Source organism: Corvus kubaryi, unplaced genomic scaffold (assembly GCF_017639235.1).
Source record: "Corvus kubaryi isolate FWS band 111438036 unplaced genomic scaffold, C.kubaryi_AGA036_p1.0 36626, whole genome shotgun sequence".
NCBI lineage: Eukaryota > Metazoa > Chordata > Aves > Passeriformes > Corvidae > Corvus > Corvus kubaryi.
Genome location: NW_024580907.1, coordinates 35,321 through 60,370, shown reverse-complemented (window position 1 = coordinate 60,370; position 25,050 = coordinate 35,321). Strand labels below are relative to the sequence as shown.

The following is a 25,050-nucleotide window of genomic DNA, read 5'->3' as shown; positions in this document are numbered from 1 at the left end:
TTCAAGCAATTACTTTCCTATAGAAAAGCTTCAGGATGTTCTATTTAGTGATGAGCTGTAGTTCCTGTGAAATTCCCATCTTGTTTTCAAGAAAATTGCAGCTCTATGCCCTTACAGCCTCCTGCATCCATCCATGATACATCCCACCTCCTCTGACAGGCCCCTCCTGTCCTTCCCTGCCACTACAATTCTCTCCCTCTCAGATACATGTGCAAACAGCTGCAAATCATCTTTTCCACTCATCCTTCACACGTGTAGCAAGCCTACACAGAAAGCACCCACATAAAATCTATTTTCTTCACTTCATTATAAACCCATCCTTGACTGAGGATGACAGAGTTCGTGCCTTAACACTGTTCTCCAGCTTCTTGCTTTTCTCAGGCTCTAAACAGAAAGTCACAGTGTCTGGTTTTGCTTCCATTTCCTTCTGTGTCCTTTAAATTTCTCAGCTCCCACTCCTGCTTACACATTATGCTCACATTCCTTTTTAAACTGCTCCTTGGGGAATCTGGTCAGACTGGAGAACTATGCACTGAATCCAAGTTACAAAAAAGGGGAAGAAAAGAGTAAAACATTTTAACATGTAATCAAAACTCCTTTTAAGTAAAAAAATTACTAGAAAATTGCAAACCTTTAGGAAGTTATTGAATCTATATGACAATGCCAATTGTCTTTTATTGCTATTGCTTGCTTTCTTCTTAAGCACAGCCAAATGAGGATATTTTAGCTGAGGTGTAAATAAAATAGACACTAAAAATTAATAAATCAGCTAATGCTGTATTTTCATTTGTTCCAATTAATTTTCATACCAAAAAATATACACATATAAGTATAAATGACAGAAATGTGTTAAAACCCTATTAAGCAATCCTTACTAGCATTTCGTCAGTCAGTTCCATTTGACAATAATCAAAGTATTTTACAAATATTCTTGCACACTACAAAAAACAATCAGATGTGCCATCTGTATTCTATTTCAGTTTTGAAAATCTGACCTTTTACCCCATTTTCTGAGCTATGCACTGCACTTCTGTGCAATGTGAATATAAAATAATATTGCTAGAACTTCCCTCCCCTTTCCTCTTTGACTGTATTTATAGTCATTCAAGTACAAAATATACAGAGAAAATGATTACTAACTTGACTCAAAGGTCTCAGTCAAACTGCCACTTCCACATTTTAAACATCTGACTTTTTTTTAGGCTTTCTTTCAGTAATGAATACTTCCCCAAGGAGAAAAATATCCAAGTGCATGCAATTGCTTCTCTAGAATGATCTGTTCTGAGATAGAAAAATCACAGCCCCAGAACAATCTTCTTTCACAAGCTTAGTCTGTTATGAATACATTCATTCACTATGTACAAGCTGTTAGTTAATAAATAAATTATGTCTTAAAATAACTGTAGTAGTTTTTACTAATGGAAAAGTTTAATATCAGGTTCCACCGTTCTGTAGTCTTCAAAGTTGCATCCATATATAAATTAACATACAGAAAAATAATCCGTTGTCTAAAAGACTGCACATCAAAATAGTACTTCCATGTCTGCTTTTAAAAGAATAGGTTTGTGACTTTATTTATACAAATTGAAACTTTATAGGGACATATACTCCTTAACCCAAGACTGTTAATGAAATAATTATTCAAAAATACGGTTTGTAACTAAGATTTCTGTACATTTTTGTACCTTTTTCAGGCTATTACATTAGCTTCACCATCAGGTTTTCAGTGCTGTGATATGCAGGCTTCAAATACTGCAAAGCATGTTTACAGACAATAAGTATTGAAATTATAGTAGAAGTCATATTAAGAAAATAATTTTGGCTCAAATTCCGAAGTATCTGGGTAGTATCCTTTTAAATCTGATATGCTATTGTAAGCATCACACCATCTGTACAGTTAACTTTTTGCTGACAACAAATTTTAAGAAAAAATGACACATCTGAGGTGTGATCTGGTTTTATGAACTGAAGAGCAGCTTTCCCAAAGTTTAAGAAAATACAAAAAAAAATATTGCACAGCTTAAAACACAATTGTTTACATTCTGACTTCAATACAGTACAACTTAACTGTGAATGTAAGGAATTACCAGTTTGTATTTTAAGTCCAATTATTTGTCCCAGAAGGTAAAACATAATTTTAAAATTAAAACTAGTATATTTAAAATGTTTACTTGTTACAGGAATTCTAAACAAACTTTTAAAAAGCATTTGGAATCACTTTTGAGAGTCTGTAACTCCCGCAAAACAACAAAGTTCTGAGCAATACAGGTCATTCAACCCAATATTCCCTCAAAAAGCTATCAGACAGTAAGCACATTGGGAAGTATACATTTTTATTTAACATTCCTAAAATAACCTGTATTTACATATTATATAAATGTATGAAGTCTTAATATAAAATAGAAAACTGCATTGACTGAGGAAATCACACTCCATATGGAGTTACTTACTGAAGACCATTTTTTTATGAAATTTTACAATAATTTATATAAATTATCTCTTCCAAATTAGATGATTTTTCTTCTTTTTACTAATTCACACAATTTTGATGACTTTACAAACAGTGGTGTACATTATAAACTTAAAAAAACAGTTACAGCATCTTCCGGCGCACAACTGGCTTTGGAAAATTAGACAGTCTCTTTTTGTTCTTTCTTAGGGTCTTCCCTGCTGCATCTGTAGTTTCCTTCTGTTTTGTTTTTGTTCCATCCACTGGACTTCCAAAAGGAGAGATGAATTTTATTTCCACTGGTGGAGGTGACCAAGAACTTTCTTTTGTGGTTCTGAAAAGAAGGATAGGCATCAAATCAATTACTCATTACAAACAGTATTTAATCGAGGAAAAAACTGGCATTACAAAATCAGTTCCCAAGAAAAACACATGGGCTTCTTTGTAGATAGAATTAAGGCAGAAAAGGCACATAAATAAGATTTGTTTTGTTTTTATTCCCTTTACTCATCGTCTGGCCACTTCCCGGCCTTGTATGAGAAACTAAACTGGAAGAGTGGGGTTTCACAAGGTGTAGTAAGATAATGTTAAGAGCATTGCAATGTCACCACTTGCAGTAAGTATCCACCTGCCCTTTTCTATCCCCTCCCTCTTCTGTTTCCATTAGAAAACCAAACCCTTAAATGGGGAAAAGGTGCCTATTAGACCAGCAAGCTGGACAGTCTGATAGAATGAGAGAAGACCTGCACAGCCAAGTGAGGAAGAAGTAGTTAGGTGCTCAACAGGTGAATCACCATCACATTAAGAAATGCAAATAACTGTTCAAAACTTATTTCATACTTGCTTGCTTTCTTCATTTTTGATTTTGGAGTTCTACCTCTCTTCAATTTTTGCTTTCCCCCAGACTCTATGGATTTGGTATCCTCTTCCTCTTTAGCTGGAACCTCCTACATTAAGGCAACAAAAATGTTACCCATGAACAAGTTCTTACAATTCTACAGAATAATAATGTTTTTTCATTAAGAAATCATGCCAAAGTTACATCCCAAAGCATGTGCAAAAACAAACCTTCCACATCAAATTATTTTACCATTCCAAAAGTTCAAACTCTGAAATTAACAGATGACATACCAAGTAAGTTTAAAGAAAGCCACTGTGCCTTTTGTTAAAGGCAAAACAGTATTTATCAATTCTTGAATTACATAGATTCAAAACTGACTTTTGTAGCTAGTTTTCATGAAGAAAAACAAATTTTAGCTGATTCATTTGAAGCTCTTTTTAGATATGTTTCCAACGAAAAAGGCAAAGCATGATCTCAAAAAAGGTACAGAATTAAAATCAAGAACATGGGACAACTGGAGTTTTTACTTACTGCTTCTTTCACAATCCGGGAAATGCTAGCTACAGTTTTTCTCCTTGACCTCAAAAGAGGGGGTGAAAAGACAAATTGAGAAGACAAATCCGGGTCTAAATCGTTAAATTGCACAGGATGGTCTGTTTTTCCACCTGTAATGACAATGCAGTGTTAGCATGCACACAGGTTATACATGAGGGACAGTAATACTAAATTACAGCTGACAAATAAGAGCACAATAGCTTCCTGAAATAAAGGTCCAATCAGCTTTATAAACACCTCATGCAAAGGCATTTTCCCCCTAGTAACTGCCTCTTCTTTTCTTTTACCATAAATAGTGAAACAAAACTAAGCCAGTGTAGTGATTTTACCTGCACTTACCAAATCAAAGATACTATACTCCAGAGGCATCAACAGTCCTTAAACATCTCAAAAAAATTTATCATGTATTCTGATTAAAAGACTACTGTGTACACTGATTTCACTGACGAAATATACACCCATGAAAAATAATCACATAATTAAACAGATGTATAGTTTGTTGCAAGATGCAGCTCATCTGAACTTGAAAACTGAACAGAATTTGGAAGCACACATCCTTTATTTCTCCTTTGCGGAGGGAAGGGATGGCATATTCACAAATAATCTCTGGTTTTCAAAATCTGATAGAAATTAGGTTCCTCACAAAAATATAGCTAAGTTTAATTTCACTGCTTAGACTGGCTTCATAATCTGTTTCTACCAGAACTAAGCAGGCAGTCACACAGAGTTCAGCCAAAAGATGAATTGCCTCTTGGCAAATTTTTTCTTTTGCATGCTTCCATTCTTTACAATACTTGTAGCCATCCTCGCAGTTTGTTTTCTGTGGTTTAAAAAAGAGGAAATATGCCCTATTTTGCATATAAACATAATGCACCTACCTTCAAATTTCTTAGTCAGCTTTGTGAGAGGAGGAGAGAAAAGGAAAGCCTCATTTTCCTCAGCAGACAGTTTCTGATGGATGGCAGTTCTGCGGGATCTGGTTCTTGTAACACGATCTGTCAGAGCTCTTGATGTCTGATCATGTCCTGAGGGGTTTATGTCTTCGAGCAGCAAAGGACTGCCACCAGGTCCCTGGGAGGTCTCCTCGGACATTGATCGCCTCTTCCTGCCCCGACGTCCTGTCCTTACCGTAGTCCTAGGTGTGGTTGGCTCCTCGCTTGGCTCTGCAGGTGCTTGCTCGTGAGTATCCACTTTTTCTGGATTCTCATGTGGCACTCTTCTAGTTCTTCTCTTAGGAGTATCAAGGACTTCTACTTTCTCACCTGAATGTGTGTCTTCCTGAGCAGAGGTAGACTCTGGGTCTGCCAAGAGGTTTCGTGCTGCCTTCCTAGCACTTCTTCTAGGTGTGACAGGAAGCTTAAATTCTGTTTGAGGAAGCGACGATTTAGACAGATCAAGATCAGAATTTTCTGAAACTTCTGATGAACTAATCTTTCTTCTTCTGCCTCTTTTACTTGGCACAGGTGAAAGGAGTTGGTCACTAGGCTGCACCTGTTGATCCTTAACAGTATCTTCAGTAAACTGTAAATTAAAGCTTTTCAATTTTCTTGCACTTCTACTGGGACTGACTGCTGTTTTTACCTTATGATCAGTATCACTCTTGCTAGTTTCTGGATTTCCAGCTGAACTTTTTCCTCCTTTAGTCCTTTTGGAAGCGAAAGAAGTAATAATGCTACCTTCAGCAAGAGGCGTTTCGTCAGTAGTAGCCTCTTCTTGGAGTTCAGGCGCAGCTTCCTTTGCTCTCCTTAGTCCTCTTCTGGGAGTAACTGGCCGCATACTGTCAGACACATTTTGTCCATCAGAATGGCTGCTTTCTGTTTTTTCTGCATTTGACACTTTAGGTTTCCTACCTCTCCTAGGAGTGACAGGCGCCACAGGTGTTTGCTCCTCTTGAGCATTTTCCTCTGATGGGAGACTGGGAGTCTCAGGCGCTTCTTTTGTTCGCCTGGTACTCCTCCGAGGAGACAGTCCAAGCAGAGCTGGGCTGTCTGTCTTCAGCAGCTGCTGAGTGCCTGCTGACAGAACACCTGGACTTCTACTCAGCTGTCCCCTTGTGCGTGTTCTTGGAGCAATGCCATAATGATGTCTGCTGGTTTCCTCTCCCACTGCTTCCAGCACAGGTGTTAAGGGAGCTTTTGCCTTCTGGAATCTAGTTACCTTTTTACCTATGGTTTCATGAATAGATTGTTCTACAACTTCAGATGTAAATTCTTTACTTCTTGTGTCTTTAATTACATCCAGTAAGTTCTCAGCAATGGCAACCTTAATAGGTTCAGGCACATATGGGAGTGACTCTGCAATATTTTGAGATTCCTGATCACCAGTTACAGTGGACACTGAGTTTGTAACATGTTCCTGGCTTTCATTATTTCCTAAATTGGTCACAGGGTTGACCTGTTCTTCTGTTGTTGTCTCATCTGGTTTAGAAGCATCTACTGATGTAGGGTCTCCCATCTCTGCTTCCCCTTCTTCTCCTTCCAAAACTAAGGTAAAATTACTCTGAGATAGAAAAAGGTCTCCATCTCCCTCAGCTGCATCACATTCACTATCTTTATTATCAGGAAAATCACATGCAAACTGTTGCTCGATATTTTCATAGCTATAATGAAGATCGCTTGATGGATCTAGTTCACTATATGGAGATGTTTCAGGTGCTGGTTCTGAGGTATCTTCTATAACCTAAAGTTAAAAAAAAGTCTGTTAATACTTCACTCATTACCAAACAGACTAATTTCACACCGAGCTAGATGAAACTGAGGACATTTCCCTTAAGATCACCCCAAATGTGAAACAATGTGATTTTGTACGACAGATGAGAGTTTGTGTGTTTAAGGCACAGAGATCAGAGCAGTCCCTGTGTGCAGTTCACAGGCTCTGGTTCTGGTATTTCTGTTCAGAACTGACCATTTCCCACTGCCCATGACCAGGCAGCAGTTTTCCAACACAAGGTGTGTATGTAACCAGCAGTGACCATCACAATGCAGTGCCCTCTGCACTGCTCCACAGCCAGAGTGACCCACTCTGCCTCGGACAGGGTAAAATACAATTGGCTCCCCACTGCTTAAAGCCTCAGTCATGACAGTTGTGACTGCAGCACTTAGACTGGCCAGGGATCGCATCCAACAACTCAACACTGCACTTTAAGGAGTCACTTGGATTGCATGAGATAACACATTTTCTAAATACCTCCATCTCTTGAAGAAGTATCTTGACACCAAAATGAGCTCATTACTGGAAATTCTGTTTGTGTTAAGAAGGAACAAACAGTAAAGGACCTAAGCACCTAAATAATTCGGAGTTTGGTTCCCACATCTTTTTGTCATTTGGTAAATGATTTCCAGTACAAAGAAGCTGCACTCCTGTAACTTTCTTATTAACATTAAAACTATTTTTTTAAGTCAAATAAAAAAGTTTGAATTCAAGTAAATCAAATTAATGCCTAGCTATTTAAAAAAATAGTTTAGGCATTTATTTTGGTTTTGTTTGCTGTCAAATGCCTAAGTTTAGACAGATCCCATTCATGTTATAGGAACAGAAAATGCAGGAGAGAAAAACATATCTGCCCTTACAACATCAAGGTTTTAACTTGTGTTAAGCAGCTCAAGAAATGGACACATTTTTTATTGTCTCCTAATTGTCAGAACAGGTCTGTCCTCAATTTGCAAACTGTTTTCTATTTTGTAGGAAATGGGAAAATAGTTTACTTACATTAATTTCCTCAGTTTTAGGAGGATTGTTAGAAACATGGTCTTCTTCAACTTCAGCTGCCTTAGGGTTACATTCTTCAGGTAAATCCACACACTTGCCCTCAAGGCGATTTTCAGACGGAGTACTGACCCTGTCCTCACTGTCAAGGATACTTATCACAGCTAGAAGAGATTTATGTAATTTTACATTAACTGTTACATAAATGACACAAGTTTAAGCAAAAAGAAGTAAAAGAGGTAACAAGAGCCAACAATATGGTTCTCCATCCTGCCACATATATTGGGCTTTCTCCAAAAGCTAAAACTATTGAGCTGGTTTTGGCTGGGATAGTTAATTTTCTTCATAGGAACTGGTACTGCTGTATTCTGGATTTGTGCTGAAGGCAGTGTTGGTAACAGGGAAGTTTTAGTTACTGCTAAGCAGAGCCTACACAGAGCCAAGGCCTTTTCTGCTTCTCACACCATGCCAGCAGTGAGTGGGCTGGGGCTGCACAGGAAGATGGGAAGGGACACAGCCAGGACAGCTGACCCCAACTGACATCCCATAAAATATGGCATCATGTTCAGGACAAAAGGCAGGGCAAAGAAGGAAGAAGCAGGAGACATTCGGGTTATGGTGTTTGTCTTCCCATGACTCATCTTCCTGCTCTCCTGGAGATGGCTGAACACCTGCCTGACAATGGAAAGTGGTGAATGAATTCCTTGTTTTGCCTGACTTGCATGCAAGACTTTTGCTTTCCCTATTAAGCTGTCTTTATCTCAACCGTGAGTTTTCTCACCTTTAGCTCTCCCATTCCCTCCCCCATTCACCCATGGGAAATGAGTGAGCGGCCGTGTGGGGCTTAGTTGTCGACTGGGTTTAAACTGCAACAACTACAGATCTGCTAAAGAATGCAGCCCCACAGCAAGAAAGAAGGAGGAGAAAATCAGCTGCCAAGTCCATAGATGGAAAATAAAAGAGGAAAATGTGGCTGGAAAGACATGGTAGATAATTTCTTCAGTCTGAATACTGAGGATGTATCACCTTTTAAAATAGTAAATCAAACAGCAGATCCCATGGCACACAAATTGGTAGTGGTGTACAACATTGAAATAAATACTGGTCTTTCCTTGTAATACTTTGAGTTCTACCAGCATCTAAATATTTTGATCAAGAAGATTCACTATGCACTTTTTACAAGGACTTTCTTGAAGGAGTGTATTTTCTCTATAGTTTAATGAAAGTTAGCAGTAACATGCTACTACTATTTCAATCTGAGACACCTATAGCAGTATGGAAAACTACACACTTCACTTGAGGAGCTCTGCTACTTTAACACACAGAGTATTTCCAACATACGTTCACTGTCTGCCTCTGGGGATTCAGAGAGCTGTGGATTTGTTGCAACCAGTATGGCTTTTTCTTCTGATGAAGAGGTCATTTCAGACTCCTGGTAGGCTGTTTCACTTCATGAACAGAAAGAGAGAAATTCATCATAAAGCTTGAAAACAAACTTTTAAGAGCTTTACAAGTTACTTGCTCACTGTAAAGTCTTCAAGTTTCAAACCAGAAAAAATACAAGAAAAATTAGAAATTCTTTCAACATAATCAATTTGTGACTCAATTTGTAATTCACTTTCTAACTCACTTTATGCAACGAACCACGTACTTGACATTCTTTCCAGCTATCTAACACTAGTTAATAACATAACAGATGTGTGTTACAGAATAATGTATTATTTGTCTTCTGTAGAAAGCGGGCAACTACAATAACAGAGGTTCAGAACCAACCGAACAAAAGTCTGTACAGGTGAAAGTTACCACTTGAAATTAAGGGTTCTCTCATTGCTGACATCCTGTCTTTATGAATAAGCAGTTGCAGCTTTTAAAGTACCTGGTGAGAAATGGCTTCCCTTTCCATAAACAAATAGATGCTAATTGAGCACATACAGAAAACAGAAATTAAGTGTAAAAAATACTGTCAGAAAGCATTCAAACTCCAAAAGAAACCCACGGAAGTTACAGGATCTCAGGATTAATTTTTAACTACACAATTTTCATAAAAAAACAGGGCTTATGTTCACAGTATCTGCTTAGTAACTCTCAAACTGTAACAAGGTCTGTATAGACTCTTGAATGGAGTCTTTATCATCATACTTTGGGATCTGCAATGATTTGAGAAAAAAGGCTCAAATTGACAGCTAGTCAGTGTGCATTACATTCATGCCAGATTACTTTTGCTCAGAGACAGAATGGAATAGACAGGCCCTTATATATAAGAACACAGGAAGGAACTAATCCCAGGTCAAAATCAGTTTTCAAACACAGAAAAGCCAGCAGCTGAATGTTGTGTGAACCCAAAGATGTATCTACTTCATAAGCTCACCCTTCTTTTCCAGCCCTTGAAGTAGCAGCCTCAGCAGCTTTAAACACCGATTTATCACCCTCAGGAAGGGTAGGACATGTAGCATTTGATTCTTCCACAAATCCTACAAAAACGAAGAGATGGATGACTTCCCCATTCCACTCAACATCACTTCTTTTAAACTGCTCATATGAGTTCAAAGTGATCCTTTATGCATTTCATCTAGGACAGGCATTTAGCAAAATAATGCTACCAAGACTTCAAAGGCACAGAAGGTCCGAGTTCTTCTTTGCAGTAGAACAAGAAGCCTGATGATGCACAATTTCAGTCAAACAACGTAAAAAAACCTGCAAACTACAGAAGTACCTCTAAAACATAACCAGAAGCCCAAGCTTTAAACATGTATCCCTCTTAACATTCCCACAAATCACTGCTGCCTTTCAACTGCCACTGCACACAAAAGAAATGCCAGCCAAGGAAGTATACATTCATAGGTCTGGGATACTTAAAAAAGGACTTAAAACATAAGAGGTAATTTTAAAAGCACAGGGCACTTGTGAAAACTCATCATTAAACTGCTGCACTCATCAATAATTTAATCTTTTGAAGACATTTGAAAAATTCAGAAACTTAGGTTATCACAGGATGAAACACACCTGCTTCTTTTCTTCGTTCTGAAGGATCTAGTTGTTTCATCTGGAAAGGTTTATCTTCGACCATTTCAGTTTCTTCCTCCTTCTCCCATTCTTGAACATCACCAGTTTGTTCAGTGGAAGAATTAGCTGGTTTAGCAGCTATAAAGATGACATCATCTTCAAAATCACCAGGTGATTTTGCATCATGATACTCCAAAGTAGTCTGGTCTGATCTGACAGAGAAATTACTATTTTCTTTGCTGACATCCATCTTCTCCAAATCACCTCCAGGTAAGCTTTCCAAAGACTCCTGCAATTCAGCACGATCACCCCCAGGATTGCTCAGAGTAAACAGAGTTGGTTTCTCTCTACTTTCAGACCAAGAATCCTCCATCAAGCCATGATGATGCTCAGATGAAGCTCCAAATAGTGCTTTATCATCTTCTGTCACCTAAAACACAAGTTCAGATCAGCAACAGGAGTCTGCTTTTTGCCAAAGCAAAACAAAAAACCCCAATAAATACTGATATTTCTAAGTTACACATGTCCCCTTAGAGAGGCAATAAAAAATTCTCATTCTAGCACTATCTTAGATTTAAGGCTAAGTGTAAAAATTAATCACACTTTAGATTGCTTATTGAGTTTCCACGACACTGAAGAATTAAGATGAAGTCAGTCTTGCTCATAATGTCATCTCAAGCCTCTTCAATGGGCTTACCAGTGTGTTTTCAGGAAGACAAAGCTTTGCCTAATAAAATCTTAACTCCAGATTTCTCTATTTCATGCTTGCCCTTTCAACACACATGCACTACTAAAATATGCTGGTGTTCAACTATGGCTGTGACATGGAACAAGTAAATTCATCTGGCCATAGTGCCACTATTAGTAAGAATTTCATACAGGAGAGAGCACCTCTTGTTACAATTGAGTAGCTCCTTGTAACATACATGAGCTACTCACACATGGGATAGCAGCACATGCCCCTGTTGTGCCCCTGATTTGGGTACATTATGCTGGCAACTGCCTGATGGGCTGAACCACAGAATCCAGCTACACAACTGCAGGAGCAGAAGGGACCACAGCTGGTCAGATGGACCCACTGCATTTGGAAACTACATGGATGCTACCCGGGGTGCAAGGCAAGAAGCAAACCCGAGAACTTTAGGGCTCAGAGAACAGAAAACACTACAGTTCTCTTCATCAGGAGTCTCTTTTTACAATCATTTAAGTAAACCCAACATTGCAAAAAGACAGGTTGAAAGTCAATGCAGCTTTATGACTTGTTGCTTTCCCAGATATTCAATTTGCAAAATGTAACAAACCCAAACAAGAGGCTCGATCTATATTCCTTACCTTCCTGCAACACTACCATTTGAAAAGGTAGAGCTGAAAGCTGAACCACCAGAGGTCCTAAGAACATCTGAATAAAAGCCACCAAGGTCCCTGATGTTTGTTAAGAATATGTTCCTGCAGGAACATGATGCTACAGAAGGTCTAGCATAACACAATCTTTTTTTGACCAAATTCTGCCATTCTGATTCACAATCCAGATTCTCAGTGTAAGGAGTTTTGGCAAACTTTAAAGTCAAAATATCACAGCGTTATCTGCAAAACTCGCTAACTGCAGCCCAGCTTACCCCAACAGTCCACTTTGCATTCGAGCTCTCTTCCCTGAAAGATATTCTAGGTTCCTTTGCTCGTAGAGGAGGAGTAACTGATCGTCCTGGGGATGCAGAGGGAGTTGCTAGGGGTGTAGTGCGAAGGCTGGACCTGAGAATAGACTGAGGAGTAAACCCAGGAAAACCAGAAGATGTGGCCAAAACTTTAGCTCTCTAGGAAAAGAAATAAAAACATTTAATTTAAAACCAGTTAAATCTTCAAAACGGGAAGACTGTGCTTACATTACAAAACTTAAATTAGCTTAAATTATGAACTGGGTTTATAGCAGCAGAAGTTTTGCCTCTGCACTGTTTTTTCCAAAAATACCAACATTTTAAAGACAAAAAAGCATCCTTTTTATATTTCTCTTGGTTTGTCTTTGTAATGGCCAACCAAATAGAAGTTATTTTTCAAAATTACTTCTTCGAGAAACAACGATATGACATCTTGTTTTCTGCAAGGTTATCTCTTATCCCAGTAATTTTTGCAATTTTTACGCTGCTCTTATAAAAGCCACACGACTTCAACTTTCCTCTGTACTGCAGCGTTTTCAGTTGCTGCATTTGACAGCAATTCTGCAAAGCAACAGTCACAGCTTTTTTTTTACTAATTTATCAGGTGCACACAAGAGGAAGTAACACTGCTTTAAAAATACCTACGTATCTTCATGTAGAAGCATTCAGGTGTTCTTAACTCAGATTACTTTACAGTACTGAAAGGGTTTCAAAAGAGGATGAAGCTAGTTCATTGGTATGGACGGTATTTCATAAGAAAAAGGTGGAAAATGGAATTGCTCCATACAGTAAATTTATTTCACAAAGCTATGGGACAAGCTGTCCACTGTGATCAACTGAGAACTAAAGTTTCCTGCTTAAAAACCGTTCCCAGCTTACTGCTTTGAAAAGGACTGTGTATACAATAACCACATGCATACTGAAAATTTCAATGCAGAAGTGCTTCTGCTAAATACTTTTTTAATTTCACCTAAAACAAACCTAAGAAGTTTTTTGGTTTGGTTGGTTGCTACTCACTTCTTAAAATACAAACCTTGACCACAAGAGGAGTTTCCAGTAAATTCAGCTCTGATGCTCTTGGAAGATTCTTTTGGGAGCTGGAGCGATGTGTATTTGATCTCAGGGGGCTGGATGCCACGGAAGAAGTAGAAGCTCTGCATGGGGACTGCTGGCTCTCATCCTGTGCCACAGAGCGGGAAGGAACAGGACGAACCACCAAATCCAGTAACCTGGTAAAACACACAATTTAAACTAGGAGCACAAATAAATGAAAAATACCATGCTGTGATCATCTCAGATGATGCAGAACAAAAACACTGGATGAACAAGAAATACAACCTCACCGCTGGGGGTGATCTATCAGTCCCACAAACAAGCGACAAGCACATTGGAGCATTTTTTCATTATATCTTTACATTTCGTATCTAATTTCCTAAATCCCTGCCTCTGACATAAGAATACCCCAATTTTAAGTTGCACAAGTGACCTAATTCTCAGCAGTGGAGAAAACTAATCTACATTTCAATGCAGGGACCATTTCAAATTCTCCACTTAATTTTGACCCTAAGTTGACTTTTGAGATACAAAACTAAAAGCAACAGAATCCTTGGTAAACCAAAGAAGTATACACTCATGCACATGTATTTACATGATAACACCTTTCTGAAATATAAAGTCTGTAGCTCTACTATACCTTGAACACTTTTGAGAAAGTTTCGTAACAGGTGTCCCAAGAAATGCATCGGGCAACTCTGCAGCAGGGAGAGGATGGGTACTGACTGCTGGCTCTGTAGTTCTAGGACTAGAAGGAAAATGAAAACGTAACTGATTTTCATTCCTTCCAAGTCCAGCTATACCAGAATTCAACTTTATTTGTCCATATCCCATGTAAGACAATCACCTGACAATTACAAGCCTCTTTTCCACTCTTTGTAAAGATTCTGCTTATTTTTAAATAACCAAGCAGGAAGTGGTAAAAGACTACTATGTGATCACACAAAAGTCTGTAAAAGTCAGTACACCAACAGCTTCATGGTAGTGACAAACAGCTCAAGTTTCAGCTGTCTTAAATACTGTAAACATATGTGCCATAATGTAAATACATGGATTTGTATAGAGAAGATTATCATAGCAGAAAAACTCTCCAAACACTACATATGATTGATTCTTAAATGTTATATACTATATGAGCAAAAAAGCAAAACAAAGCTTTATTCACATGCATCTTCCCACCAAAATATTAACACAATTCAAACAGAATTCTCTTTCTCGCCCCCTCCCACTCACTCTCTCTCTCCACCTCCTCCTCCCTCCCCCTCCAAACATGTAGCTCAAGACTAACTTTTTAAAAAAGCTGCTTACCTATCATATTGTGAGATATTTGTTTTCTGCTCATTTCCTAACCATACTTCCCCAATTTTGGACAACACTTTACTGATGAAAGTTGCTCTTGTATGCACATTTCCTGCATTGCCCTGCCTTGTAACTGTTGATAAAGGCTTTGGCCTTGGCACTGTAAAGCAAGAGGGAAAAATATGAGCCTTGTGTAATCAAAGTGATGGCCGGCTGTACATCGTATTTCCCTTCTCTAAAATTACCTTCTCTTAAGACTGATGAAGGCAAACGGTACGGCTTGGCTCTCTCTACTGCCAGCTTCCTTTGAACTGTGGGAAGCACCTTGCCATATTGGTCTAATAGAGAATTTCTGGCAACTGCTCTCTCTCTCAGGTGAGGATCACGGTCATTCTGACAATGGAAATGTGTAAAGCACGACGTTAACAATTTACAGGAAGTTCACTGCACAGAACTATCTCTGCTCGTTCTAACTAGGGCCTAAATTTGCTCTACAGCTACAGGAGAACACCTCTGCTGCACACAGCAAGTGCCACCCAGGAGCACACATCAAGTTCACCAATTTCAGTTTTGGCAAAGTGCAAGACTAGTTAAAAAAACCAAAATGTAAGAATCCCGAACAACTCTGAAACTCGCAACTAAAACCCACAAGGCAAATTTTACCTGTGGAGCATCTAGACTGCTCTCAGGCAAAAGCAAGATACAGGATATGACATACAACATACTCTTCATTACACACAAACAAGTAAATCAACTCCCATAATCTAAACCATACATAACAGAGGGATCTGAGGAACTGAATGAAAAGACAAGATACATATTTATTCCTCAGATGCAAACAAACTCTTTTAACTGGAGTCAACCATGGTCTGGAACATATAATTCGTAATTTCACACAGCAGGATGTCTACCCTTACCGTCAGATTGGCCTTCATGGACTGATTCAGCTGGAGCGCTGGGATGTAGTTGGCACGCTGCAGATGGTGGACTAAAAGGAACTCACGATTCTGAACACCAGCATTGGTCTGTAAAAACTTCTCCAAACACTCCTGTGAGAAAGAACACGTTTCAAACATCTACTACAATTCTGCCTCTTCTCTTGCCAGAGACGATTAAGATTTTTTTGTTTCTTCTCCAAACTCACTTTTTCTGTGTCTGTGAAGGGCAGCTTCAGCAAATCCTCCATGAGCCCCATCTCCTGACAGATTTCATACATGTGCTTGAGCAGCTCTTCTATGGTTAACTTCGTGGTGTGCTGCTGCAACAGACCCCAAGCCTCCACCATGCACCTGGAGGTAAGTTTTTGGACATGGAAAGGAATAGGAACACTAGAGCCACCAAGATGCCCCACAGTGATGCTATTCATTCAAAGATCAAATGGATCAAATGGAAATGGAGGGGAGCCCCATTTGTAGCATCAGTTCTCCACATTTCCCAACATGTGAACGCCAAAACGGCAGGAGAGATTTCCTTACCTGTTGGACAACAACACGGTGAGGAACAGCCGCACTTCACTGCTGCTGGACATCGACGGCTTCATCATCTGGATGTACCTGAGGGCTCGCCTGTGCTCTCCCTGGCACATGAGGGATTGAATTATCCTCATGTGTTGCCATGACACAGTCTTGATTGTAGCTGGATGGAAGAGCAGGGCCAGGGAATTCTGGAGAAGTTGAGAGCAGCTTCATTACCACAGACTCACAAACCCGTGCAACAAACACGGGCAAAACTTTCTTCAGCAAGGCTGGAGGGGGGTTAAGCAAACTTAGATGTCTAACTAACAAAATGCTTGATCCAGGGCACATCAATAAAAGTTCTTCAGTATTTGCAGAAAAGAAGGAATCAAGCCAGAGAGAACAAAGTGAATGCTTTAAGAGGAACATTCAGATTTTTCTAAGTTAACAAAAGTCTGTGGACAAACATTGCTTTTTATAAATATATGAAATAATAAGTTACTCGACCAACAAATTGATTCTATTGACATGGTGACAAGTAAAGAACAACCTTCAGCATCAGAAGAACAGGTTGAAAAGTCACTTCTGCAGTCTTCTGTCTCAAATCTTGCTGCTACTTGCAGCACAGTTTCCACGGTTAAAAGTACCCAAAACACTCTTTTAGAAACAGTGCCCAACCAGTCTGCTGAAAACCTAACCATAGATGGCTTTGAAAATTTAAATATTAAAATTAATAAAGTTGATTATGCCTTTGTTTTAATCAATTTCCTGTCAAAATAGTTAAAGCAAAATTTCAAATCATAACTTATTGCCCAAGATGTCAGAGCAGTGTTAAAAAAAGTTTCTAATGCTTCAACAGCTCCTAAGTACCAATCTTTAAAAATACTTCTATTGATTAAAGCTCTGCACTGCAATGTCCGACTCAACTGTTTCATACTTACTTCATAATCATTGTGATCTAGAAGCCAAAACCCTTGAATAAGCTTAACGAGACCCCAAGGAATAGCAAAGGCAGTTGGAAAGGAGTCAATCGAAGTTTCTGTTTTATTTGGAAAGGAATGCATGATATCCAGCAGCAAGTAAATTGTCTGAGAGTATCTAATTAAGGTGAATAAATTGCTAAGGCCAAAAATTTATCACATTTAGCAAAACATAGTAATATGAAAATGGTAGGAAGCAGAACACCCTAATGTATTGATCTCGCCATTTTAAGGTATTGCAGCCTGTTGTATCGATAGTCACGTCCTAACCACAAATCAACATTCTGAATAAACAGCCAGAGAAACACTTGTGGATTTCTGTAAGGAAATCAAAAAGGCAGATATTGCATATTTAAATACTGCTGTTATAAACTCAGGCTCCTGTTGGACATTTAAAACACTCGATGTCCAATGCCTAATTATTAAAAAAACCCCAAATTCTACAGCTGTTTTGTTTTCCTCATTCTTAATAAAAGAGAAATTTTAGTGCCCTTACAATACAACTTAGCACCGAGTGATTGAAATTCTGTTTAAAAGTATATGTGGATTTCTCACTCAAAGTCTCATTTTCCCTTTCTGACATCCTTTGTTAAGGACGTGTTCTAGTAAAGCAGCCCTGGAATACTACAACCATTTGTAACCCCCTTGCTCTCCAGGCTCCCCTCATGGTTTAGCCAGCAAACAACAAAGCCAAGCCTGCATGTTCCAGCAGCTCAAAAATTAGGTTTCTGCCAAATGAATATTCTGTGTGCCTGCACTTCTAACACACACAAAAAAAGCAAACATTGTTAGCTGGGCTGTGAGACAAATGATTTTGGCAAAAATCAGCTACTGGAAAACCACTGTTACAAATCCTTTTGCTCTGAAGCAGCACATTTCAGGGCACCATTCTAACTCACTATATGTATCCTTTGCTACATATAGGAGTGCTTTAAAAAATCATAAACTGTGTTGAATTTTGAGAAAAACTAAGGGAGGATTTTATCTTGAATATTTTAGGGAACATATTTTCTTGTATCAGAAAAGACTTTGCGAAAAACACCTGGTGACAAACATGGAAGAACATTCATGTGCACACAACTGAAGAGGTAACAACAAAATCTGCAAAGGATACAATTGCATGTTTGTCACTTTCTTCAATGCTTTCTAGCAAATAGAGATCCAGCAGTGCCTGAAATGAAAGATGAAAAGGTTTTCTAATGCTCCTGTCTTTCAGGATCCCTGGCTTTAGGGGACTGCTGCTGCTGCTGCTGCTGCTGCTGGGGTTTTCAGTGAACAGAACACTCACGTGTAAACTGACAGGTGGGTATTTCCCAGTGCCGCCTTCATCTCTCTGCCACAACTTCTCAACTTGCTCTCCCAGCTGGGAAACCATTCCATCAATCATCAAGCAGTCAGAATCCCACTTTCCTCTGCAACAAAAGAGAGCAAGGGTTTGGACAGAGGAAAACACTCATTCCAGCCTCTCAGTGTCACAGATTTCTGACTCGGAGGAAAGATGCTCCTTAGGTCACAATGAATTAATGAGGCAGTCCAAAGCAGAAATCAAGAGAAGAGCTGCAGTGACTGTTTGGGTTCCAGGTTTGCTTTCCTGCTCTGTTATGTGGAATGCCAAGGAAGTGCAGACAAAGGGTTTTAACTGCCAAAGTAACCACGCTCACCCAGTCTAACTAACAGTGCAGGCTTTCTAGAGATTTCCTGTAAGTCTTACCTTGATAAGCGCTGGAGTTTCTGTCGGTGACCCGTATAGTAGCTCTGAATCAGAGGGTAATTGTAGAAAGGTCTGGACAAATGCATATGGTCATCTACAGGTGATACAGTAAAAGCAAGTTAAAGAAGTAAGACCACGTTTTTCAACTACAACTTTGGACTAGACAGACAGAAACCACACAACCTCAAGAAACCTCCAACTCTCAAAGAATCCATCTTTCTGCCTTTGCTAAAAGAGAACTAAGGTAAAAGGCTCAACTACTTCTTCTTGTCTCAAGATCAGTTTCAAGTTTGCAGCTGATGCAGTGTTCAGAGCACGCAAAGTAAGCTCAGGTCACTCCTAAATAAACAACTCTTTTGTCGGTTTGGAATGGTTTTTGAATGTGTCGTGTGAGCATCTGTCAGACAATTAAGGCTGACAATGGAATTTATAAGGTGTCTAATTTCAGATCATTTCCAAGGTGTATTTTCACCTCCAGCAATACACAAAAGGTTCCAAACATGCAGGTACTGCTTTTACTCTCAAAACAAGTGTTCTGGCAATACAGGTTCTGCTTACCTAAACCCTCAGGCAGGAGACTGGATCGACAGAACCAGATCACCACTTGTGCATACAAAGAAATTAGGCTGGTTACCACCTGCTTATTTGTCAAGTCTGTAAAACCTGAAAAAAAGGCAAAAGATTATTTGGATATTGCAATTCCTCTCCTTTTTACAAAACTCCCTTCAGCAGAACAAATAGAAAGCCTAAAAAAACATGGTGGAACTCTTTTTACTTGTATTTGTCCCTCCAGATCACTTCTGAATTTGAAAAAACGAAACACCATTCACCCACCCCCAAAAAAAACCAAGCACTACAAAGAAACAGACTCACTAAAAATTAAAATTTAAAAAAACCCAAACCTTATCAATTAGATTTACTCAGGAAAAAGACATTTGTTTCCCATGTAGCAGAGATTATTACTACAGCAAAGGGAGTGTCTTCTTTTGCCCACAATATGCCAACAACAATTAATAAATTCAGAAGCCAAAATAAATCAAGGAACTTGCTTTTACACATTACTCATTTCAGCTTCCTTTATATTTTCCAGCAATTTGCACACAGCTATCGATCACGAGCTAAGAACTAGGAACACTTCTCAGCACTGCCACACTCAGTTGCTGTAAGTGCCACCCAGGTGCTTACTCAGCTCACTGCTGAAGCAATGCAGCCTCCCCTACCCAGCCTCATGACCTCCACAACAAGCTGCTGCCCTGAACTCAAAGCATCTTAAATCACAGTCCCAGCTTCTCTTCTTCTTTAAGCCCCTCCTCCCGGCTTTAAGTCCCAGCTTCTCTTCTCTTCTTCTTTAAGCCCCTCCTCCCAGCTCAATCTGACACTCTCCCAACCATCCAAAACAACAGCAGCTCCTGTCTCCACAGTTACAACCCAAGCATCCTTCCAAACCTTAACAAACGGACCCAAGGCTTAGCAGTGCTTTCACCAACCTTTCTCAGTAAGCTCTCGGGCTTCTGTTAGAAAACAGTTCAGGACTGTGCTGAGGTTGCTCAGAAGCAGCTGGCAGTGCTGAAGGGACTGTAGTGTCTGGGGGTCAATGAAGTTGCAGGAGCCGTCAAACAGCGGAACACCTTGTCAAGGATGAATATCAAATCATCAGTCAGCAGAGCAACTGCAGACTTCCAGAGGACACTTCAACAACCACACAACACTTAGAGAACACTTAAAGAAGCAGTACCATATACCGGCAGATTACTGAATAGGATCCACTACAAAGAATGACCTGAGCTTTCAAAAACGACCACACCAGTACTCACATATTTGGTCCAGTTCATCTTTTGTACAGATCACTTTGCTCCACGTCCACTCAAGAACAAACCGTAAATTTACAGCAGAACTTGGCTGCTCTGTAGAAAGAGAAAACAAAGAAGATGTGAAGCCACAATTTCTCACCAAAACAGACAGAACATAAAACCACTGGAAGCAGCATTACCTTCAGAAGTCCAGTGTTTAATGCATCCCGTCAGAAGTTCTAAAGAACCTGTCTGCACAGCAGCTGACAACACCGCTTCTAACTGCTCCTCCTAAGCACAACAGACAAAAGCAAATCACAACCTCACCTACTTTTCATTCCCGAGCCATCGACACAAGTGTTTGTTTCTAACTGGATACTCATTCAGACATCACAAAGTCCACTGGTGCAAACGCAACTAATTCCCAATTCTTGATTCTTTCTGAATTCCAGCCACGGGCTGGACTGATTGCTGGTTTGAGGAACACAGGGAAGTTTTCCTCTGACATTTCAACCTCACACAGGCTAATGTTAATCTCTATTTCTGTGCCTTGGGGTTTCAGTCTCCATTTACTGAGTCCCAGTTAACTATTTGCAGTAACATCCTCTGCTCACACCCATGATGCACTTTGGGCACCCCCCTTTGCCATCAGGAACACGTGAAGGGGACAGAGCAAACACAACTGTGTTTGCATGGAAACAGTGAAGCTGAGGCCAAGCAGCTCCCAAGACCAGCAAGACATGAAGCAGCTTTGACAGCCAAAACATTAAGCTACAATTTGTTAAAGTACCACAAAGAAGGGAAACATTTCAGTTCTAATAGGCAGAAATTTCTGTTCAAATTCTGTATTCTAATGCCATGGCAATCCTCGAGAAGGATAATGCACAGGCATGCACACACACGGCAAATAAGCTTATTTCAGCTGGTGTTCAGACATTTCTTTCAGGTGAAATGATCCTGCATACAATTTTTCATTTTTTCTTCCCTCTATTTTTTTTAAACAAATCAAAAAGTTTGTGTTCTAGGTAAAAACATTACATTTAAGAGCAATTTCTACATATTAAAAGACATACAGATATTTCCATTGTTTTCTGAAAATGCATTTCAGGCAAGGAAACATGCCAACTACCTCTTAGGGTACCAAACAAAATTCCAAGCTTCTTGACCCTAATGCTGAAATTTTTCTTTCTAGTATTCAAAAGCAATCCCTGCTCAATGCAGTCTCTGAACAATATAATCACAGTTCAGCAAAGGTCATCATAAAATGTCTTGCTTTCCCAAGTAATTTCCAAACCAGAGTTGACATCAGAACATCTAATCAGAATGTAAGAGCCTACATCAGGCTTGAAAAATAAACATTCTCTGGGCTGGGTCAGCTTGCCAAATTTGTTTTAGCTACCACACTATGCAGAAATGTTATTTTCCCTAACACATTTCCACATTTGGTGAAGAAGCCCACAGACAGGAAGATGAAGGCGGGGGAAGACTGCTCTCCTCTTCCTAATGCTTACTGCTGCACTCCATGATGACCATCCAACCCTTTAGCTTTGCCCTTGCCTGGAGAAAGATGGGTTGTTCATCACAAAGGCTCCTTCTTTGAGGAAACTCTTCAGATGAGACAAAGTTCGTTGCACCACAAATGGAAAACCCGTGAGAGAGGGGTGTGAAACCACTGTGGTGGCAGACAGAACGTAGCAGTGTTGAAAGATACAGGTGATGCAGGTGTTGCAGCAAGAGGGCACTCTAAGAGGAGGAAATCAAGCCACCACAGCTGAAGACAAAGGCTACAGAGATGAAGATCACTTTTGAGAGGGTGCAGAAAAACCTACTGATGAAGAGAAAATGAGGGGAACTGGCAATGAGATTGTCTGGTAAGATGACAATTGTAATTGGTCAGCACTTCCTTGGAAGCAAATGATGTCTAGTGCAGCAAGCTGGTGTTCGCAATAGTGCACATCTGAGGGAGGCCACTCTGCCACCTAATACACTGCAACCAAGGCTCTGAGACATGAAGAGGATAAAGGCTGTTCCTAGGGAAAGCTGCTCTCTGATGCACATGCCCAGCACTGACTGCATGCTTCCGCGTGAGTACCTGGAGCACGGAATTAACACACGGGTCACTAAAGACAGACCTCTTAGGGCTGTTCCCAGTCAGAAGGTTGGATCTAAAAATATTATTACTTCTGCTACCTAATGTCAAAACCTGCCTGTCAGAGCAACTTGTAATAAAAAAATCATGGTCTTATAGCCTCTAGAGCCTTCAGGTAAGATGGATGTATTCCCCCTGGATTCCCCAGTGTACACTCACCTGACTCAAACTGGATGGCTGGACATCAACCAGTCTTGGAGACAGCAAGCCAGCTACAAGACACCGAGTGTAGCTGTCACGAATGGCTTCACTTATTAAAGGACCAGATTTCTTCAAGAACTTCAAGGTCTGAAACATCAATCAAAACACACAGATTTAAGACAGCATTCAATCGCTAGGGCTCTGTCTTAAAAACAACAGACAAACTAACAGTTTCAGTTTATAGACAATATCCTGTGAAAGAAAATACTAACCCTTGCAATGCTAAAGGAAGTATTTTCCAGCCTATTAATACTCGAGCCCTGGTATTTTCCCTGACACAAATTATATTCTGTAGAAGTTAAAACTAACACACAACTTTAAATCACACTTCTGTGCTTGTTTGTGCCAAAGATGATTTACACGGGTATATTTAGTGAGCTGGAACTTAATTTGAAAGGATTTGTCACAAGCTGTGCAGTGGCTCAGAAGTTATAATTTGGCCAAGGTTGGGAGAAAAAACATGCATTTCCTTAATAATTCTGAAACAGTTAAATAACTTCTCCCTTTCTCCATGCTGTCCTCCTTTCTCAAGTTCATCGGGGTCCATACCCTAACTCCACGCTGTGCAGACAGTACCAAGAAGAAAACGCTTTCCCCAACTTCCACCACACCCTTTCTTCCTACTACAGCAATGCTGCATTCCTTTCCAGCCATTCAATCCCTGCTCTGCCTCCCTAGAACAGCACTATTTGCATGAAACTGGCAGGATGTGACTGCAGTTATGCATGTGGATGGGCTGTGTGAGCATAAAGTGGTCTCTGACACTCAAAGCACTGCAAGAGAGAAGCTTGAAAAGGTTCATCTCTGGACAGTCTCAACAGAGATACAGCAAAAAAGTCACCTCCTTCTGGAAGCCGGTGCAAGTCATGTGAACAACTCCCGAGCTGAGCAAGCACGTAACATCTGCAGAAACAAGAACGTTTGACAGACATTGTTACCTTATCACCAGTTTGTGCTTTTTCAATAGTGCCCTCTGGAAAGACAAACCTCGAGCAGCCCTTGCCTTCAGCAGATCACCTACAAACTTTCTTTAAAAAGTAGTTACTGTCTGACCGTAGAAACTTAAGCTCCACTGCCACCCAGATGCTGTGCTTTGGGCCTCAGCTCCAAGTCATTTCATTTTATGACCATCACCCCTTCCCAGGCTGTGTTACAGAAGCCCCAAAACCCAAAAGTCAGCAGCCTGTCAGATATGTTGCACAAGCTAAATACCTTGTCAGGACAGGTAACCAGGTTGGAGAAGGTTTGTGGGGGTTGTTTGGTTTGGTTTTTGTGTGACAAACAATGAACAAGAAGGAGAACCCCTAAGTGGCATTTGACCTCAACTGAAGCTTGTCACTATTCAAATGAAAAGCACTGAAATACCTACCAAAATTATAGGTGCTTGGATTGAAAAACTGTTCAGGTGGTGGATAAGAAGGAGGAACCCCCCGACTTAGACTACGCTCGTGTACCAGAATATCCAAAATGAGGTTTGGAGAAGTCATGCTTATTACAGGATCCAGTGACCACAGTGCAAAATAGGGGCAATCATGACGGAATTCTTCTGGCCTTAAAGAAAACAAGTGCATAAGCTCAACAGAGACTTTCAAATTAATCCTTTGTAGGGATATTGAAAGCAACTTAACTAAAACCTACCTCAGTGAGTCTGGCATTTGAGCATGATACCAGCGATTGATGTCAAACACACCCAAGTAAGTAGATGGTTTTCCCTGACCATAGGTATTCACTTGCCAACTGAAGATTGATACACTGGTGTCAGGAGAGATTACTGTCAAAGAGAAGACATTGTTTCTTGTTGTAGAAAATATGAGATCTGGTGTTTTTAAAATATTACTTTCTGTTTTGGCTTAATTCTGTTATTTCACCCATGAAACATAATTCTTTCTTAACAACGATAAAAACAATATACAGAATAGCAAACATCCATGTGATAGGTTTTAGTCATACTGCCTCTTTTTCTTGTTCAAATTGTATCCTTTCTAAACCAAACATACAATTATTAGCTAATCAAGGTTTTCCTCCAGATCATCTAAAAAAGATATCAAATAGACCTGGCTGCAGTACTGAGCCCTGGGGAACACCACTAGTGACCAGGTGCTAAATGGATGCAGCCAAGCCATATGTTTGATCAGGGAGAAGAAAAAAAAAAAATCAGGTAACATTCCTAAGCAACAGACAGATTGATCTTACTGTGCAATGAAGACA

At 39.8% G+C, this 25,050-nt stretch overlaps 1 protein-coding gene across 2 annotated transcripts in view; it reads right to left on the bottom strand.

The window, feature by feature from the left end:
• Positions 1-762: 762 nt before the first annotated feature.
• AHCTF1 (AT-hook containing transcription factor 1) overlaps positions 763-25,050 on the bottom strand; it is a 37,245-nt gene continuing 12,957 nt past the window's right edge. For both annotated transcript variants that reach the window (XM_042019991.1, XM_042019992.1), the window contains 28 exons: positions 24,481-24,613; positions 24,212-24,393; positions 23,684-23,745; positions 22,801-22,929; positions 20,693-20,783; positions 20,517-20,606; positions 20,190-20,330; positions 19,261-19,365; positions 18,703-18,796; positions 18,280-18,403; positions 18,106-18,162; positions 16,953-17,099; positions 16,033-16,220; positions 15,702-15,846; positions 15,475-15,606; positions 14,803-14,950; positions 14,567-14,717; positions 13,899-14,006; positions 13,239-13,434; positions 12,170-12,364; positions 10,554-10,983; positions 9,919-10,021; positions 8,892-8,998; positions 7,554-7,714; positions 4,724-6,524; positions 3,822-3,955; positions 3,290-3,396; positions 763-2,783 (listed from right to left, as the gene is read on the bottom strand). In XM_042019991.1, the coding sequence (XP_041875925.1) occupies positions 2,594-2,783; positions 3,290-3,396; positions 3,822-3,955; positions 4,724-6,524; positions 7,554-7,714; positions 8,892-8,998; positions 9,919-10,021; positions 10,554-10,983; positions 12,170-12,364; positions 13,239-13,434; positions 13,899-14,006; positions 14,567-14,717; positions 14,803-14,950; positions 15,475-15,606; positions 15,702-15,846; positions 16,033-16,220; positions 16,953-17,099; positions 18,106-18,162; positions 18,280-18,403; positions 18,703-18,796; positions 19,261-19,365; positions 20,190-20,330; positions 20,517-20,606; positions 20,693-20,783; positions 22,801-22,929; positions 23,684-23,745; positions 24,212-24,393; positions 24,481-24,613 (5,651 nt within the window). In that variant the 3' untranslated portion in view covers positions 763-2,593. The remainder of the gene's footprint in view (positions 2,784-3,289; positions 3,397-3,821; positions 3,956-4,723; positions 6,525-7,553; positions 7,715-8,891; positions 8,999-9,918; positions 10,022-10,553; positions 10,984-12,169; positions 12,365-13,238; positions 13,435-13,898; positions 14,007-14,566; positions 14,718-14,802; positions 14,951-15,474; positions 15,607-15,701; positions 15,847-16,032; positions 16,221-16,952; positions 17,100-18,105; positions 18,163-18,279; positions 18,404-18,702; positions 18,797-19,260; positions 19,366-20,189; positions 20,331-20,516; positions 20,607-20,692; positions 20,784-22,800; positions 22,930-23,683; positions 23,746-24,211; positions 24,394-24,480; positions 24,614-25,050) is intronic.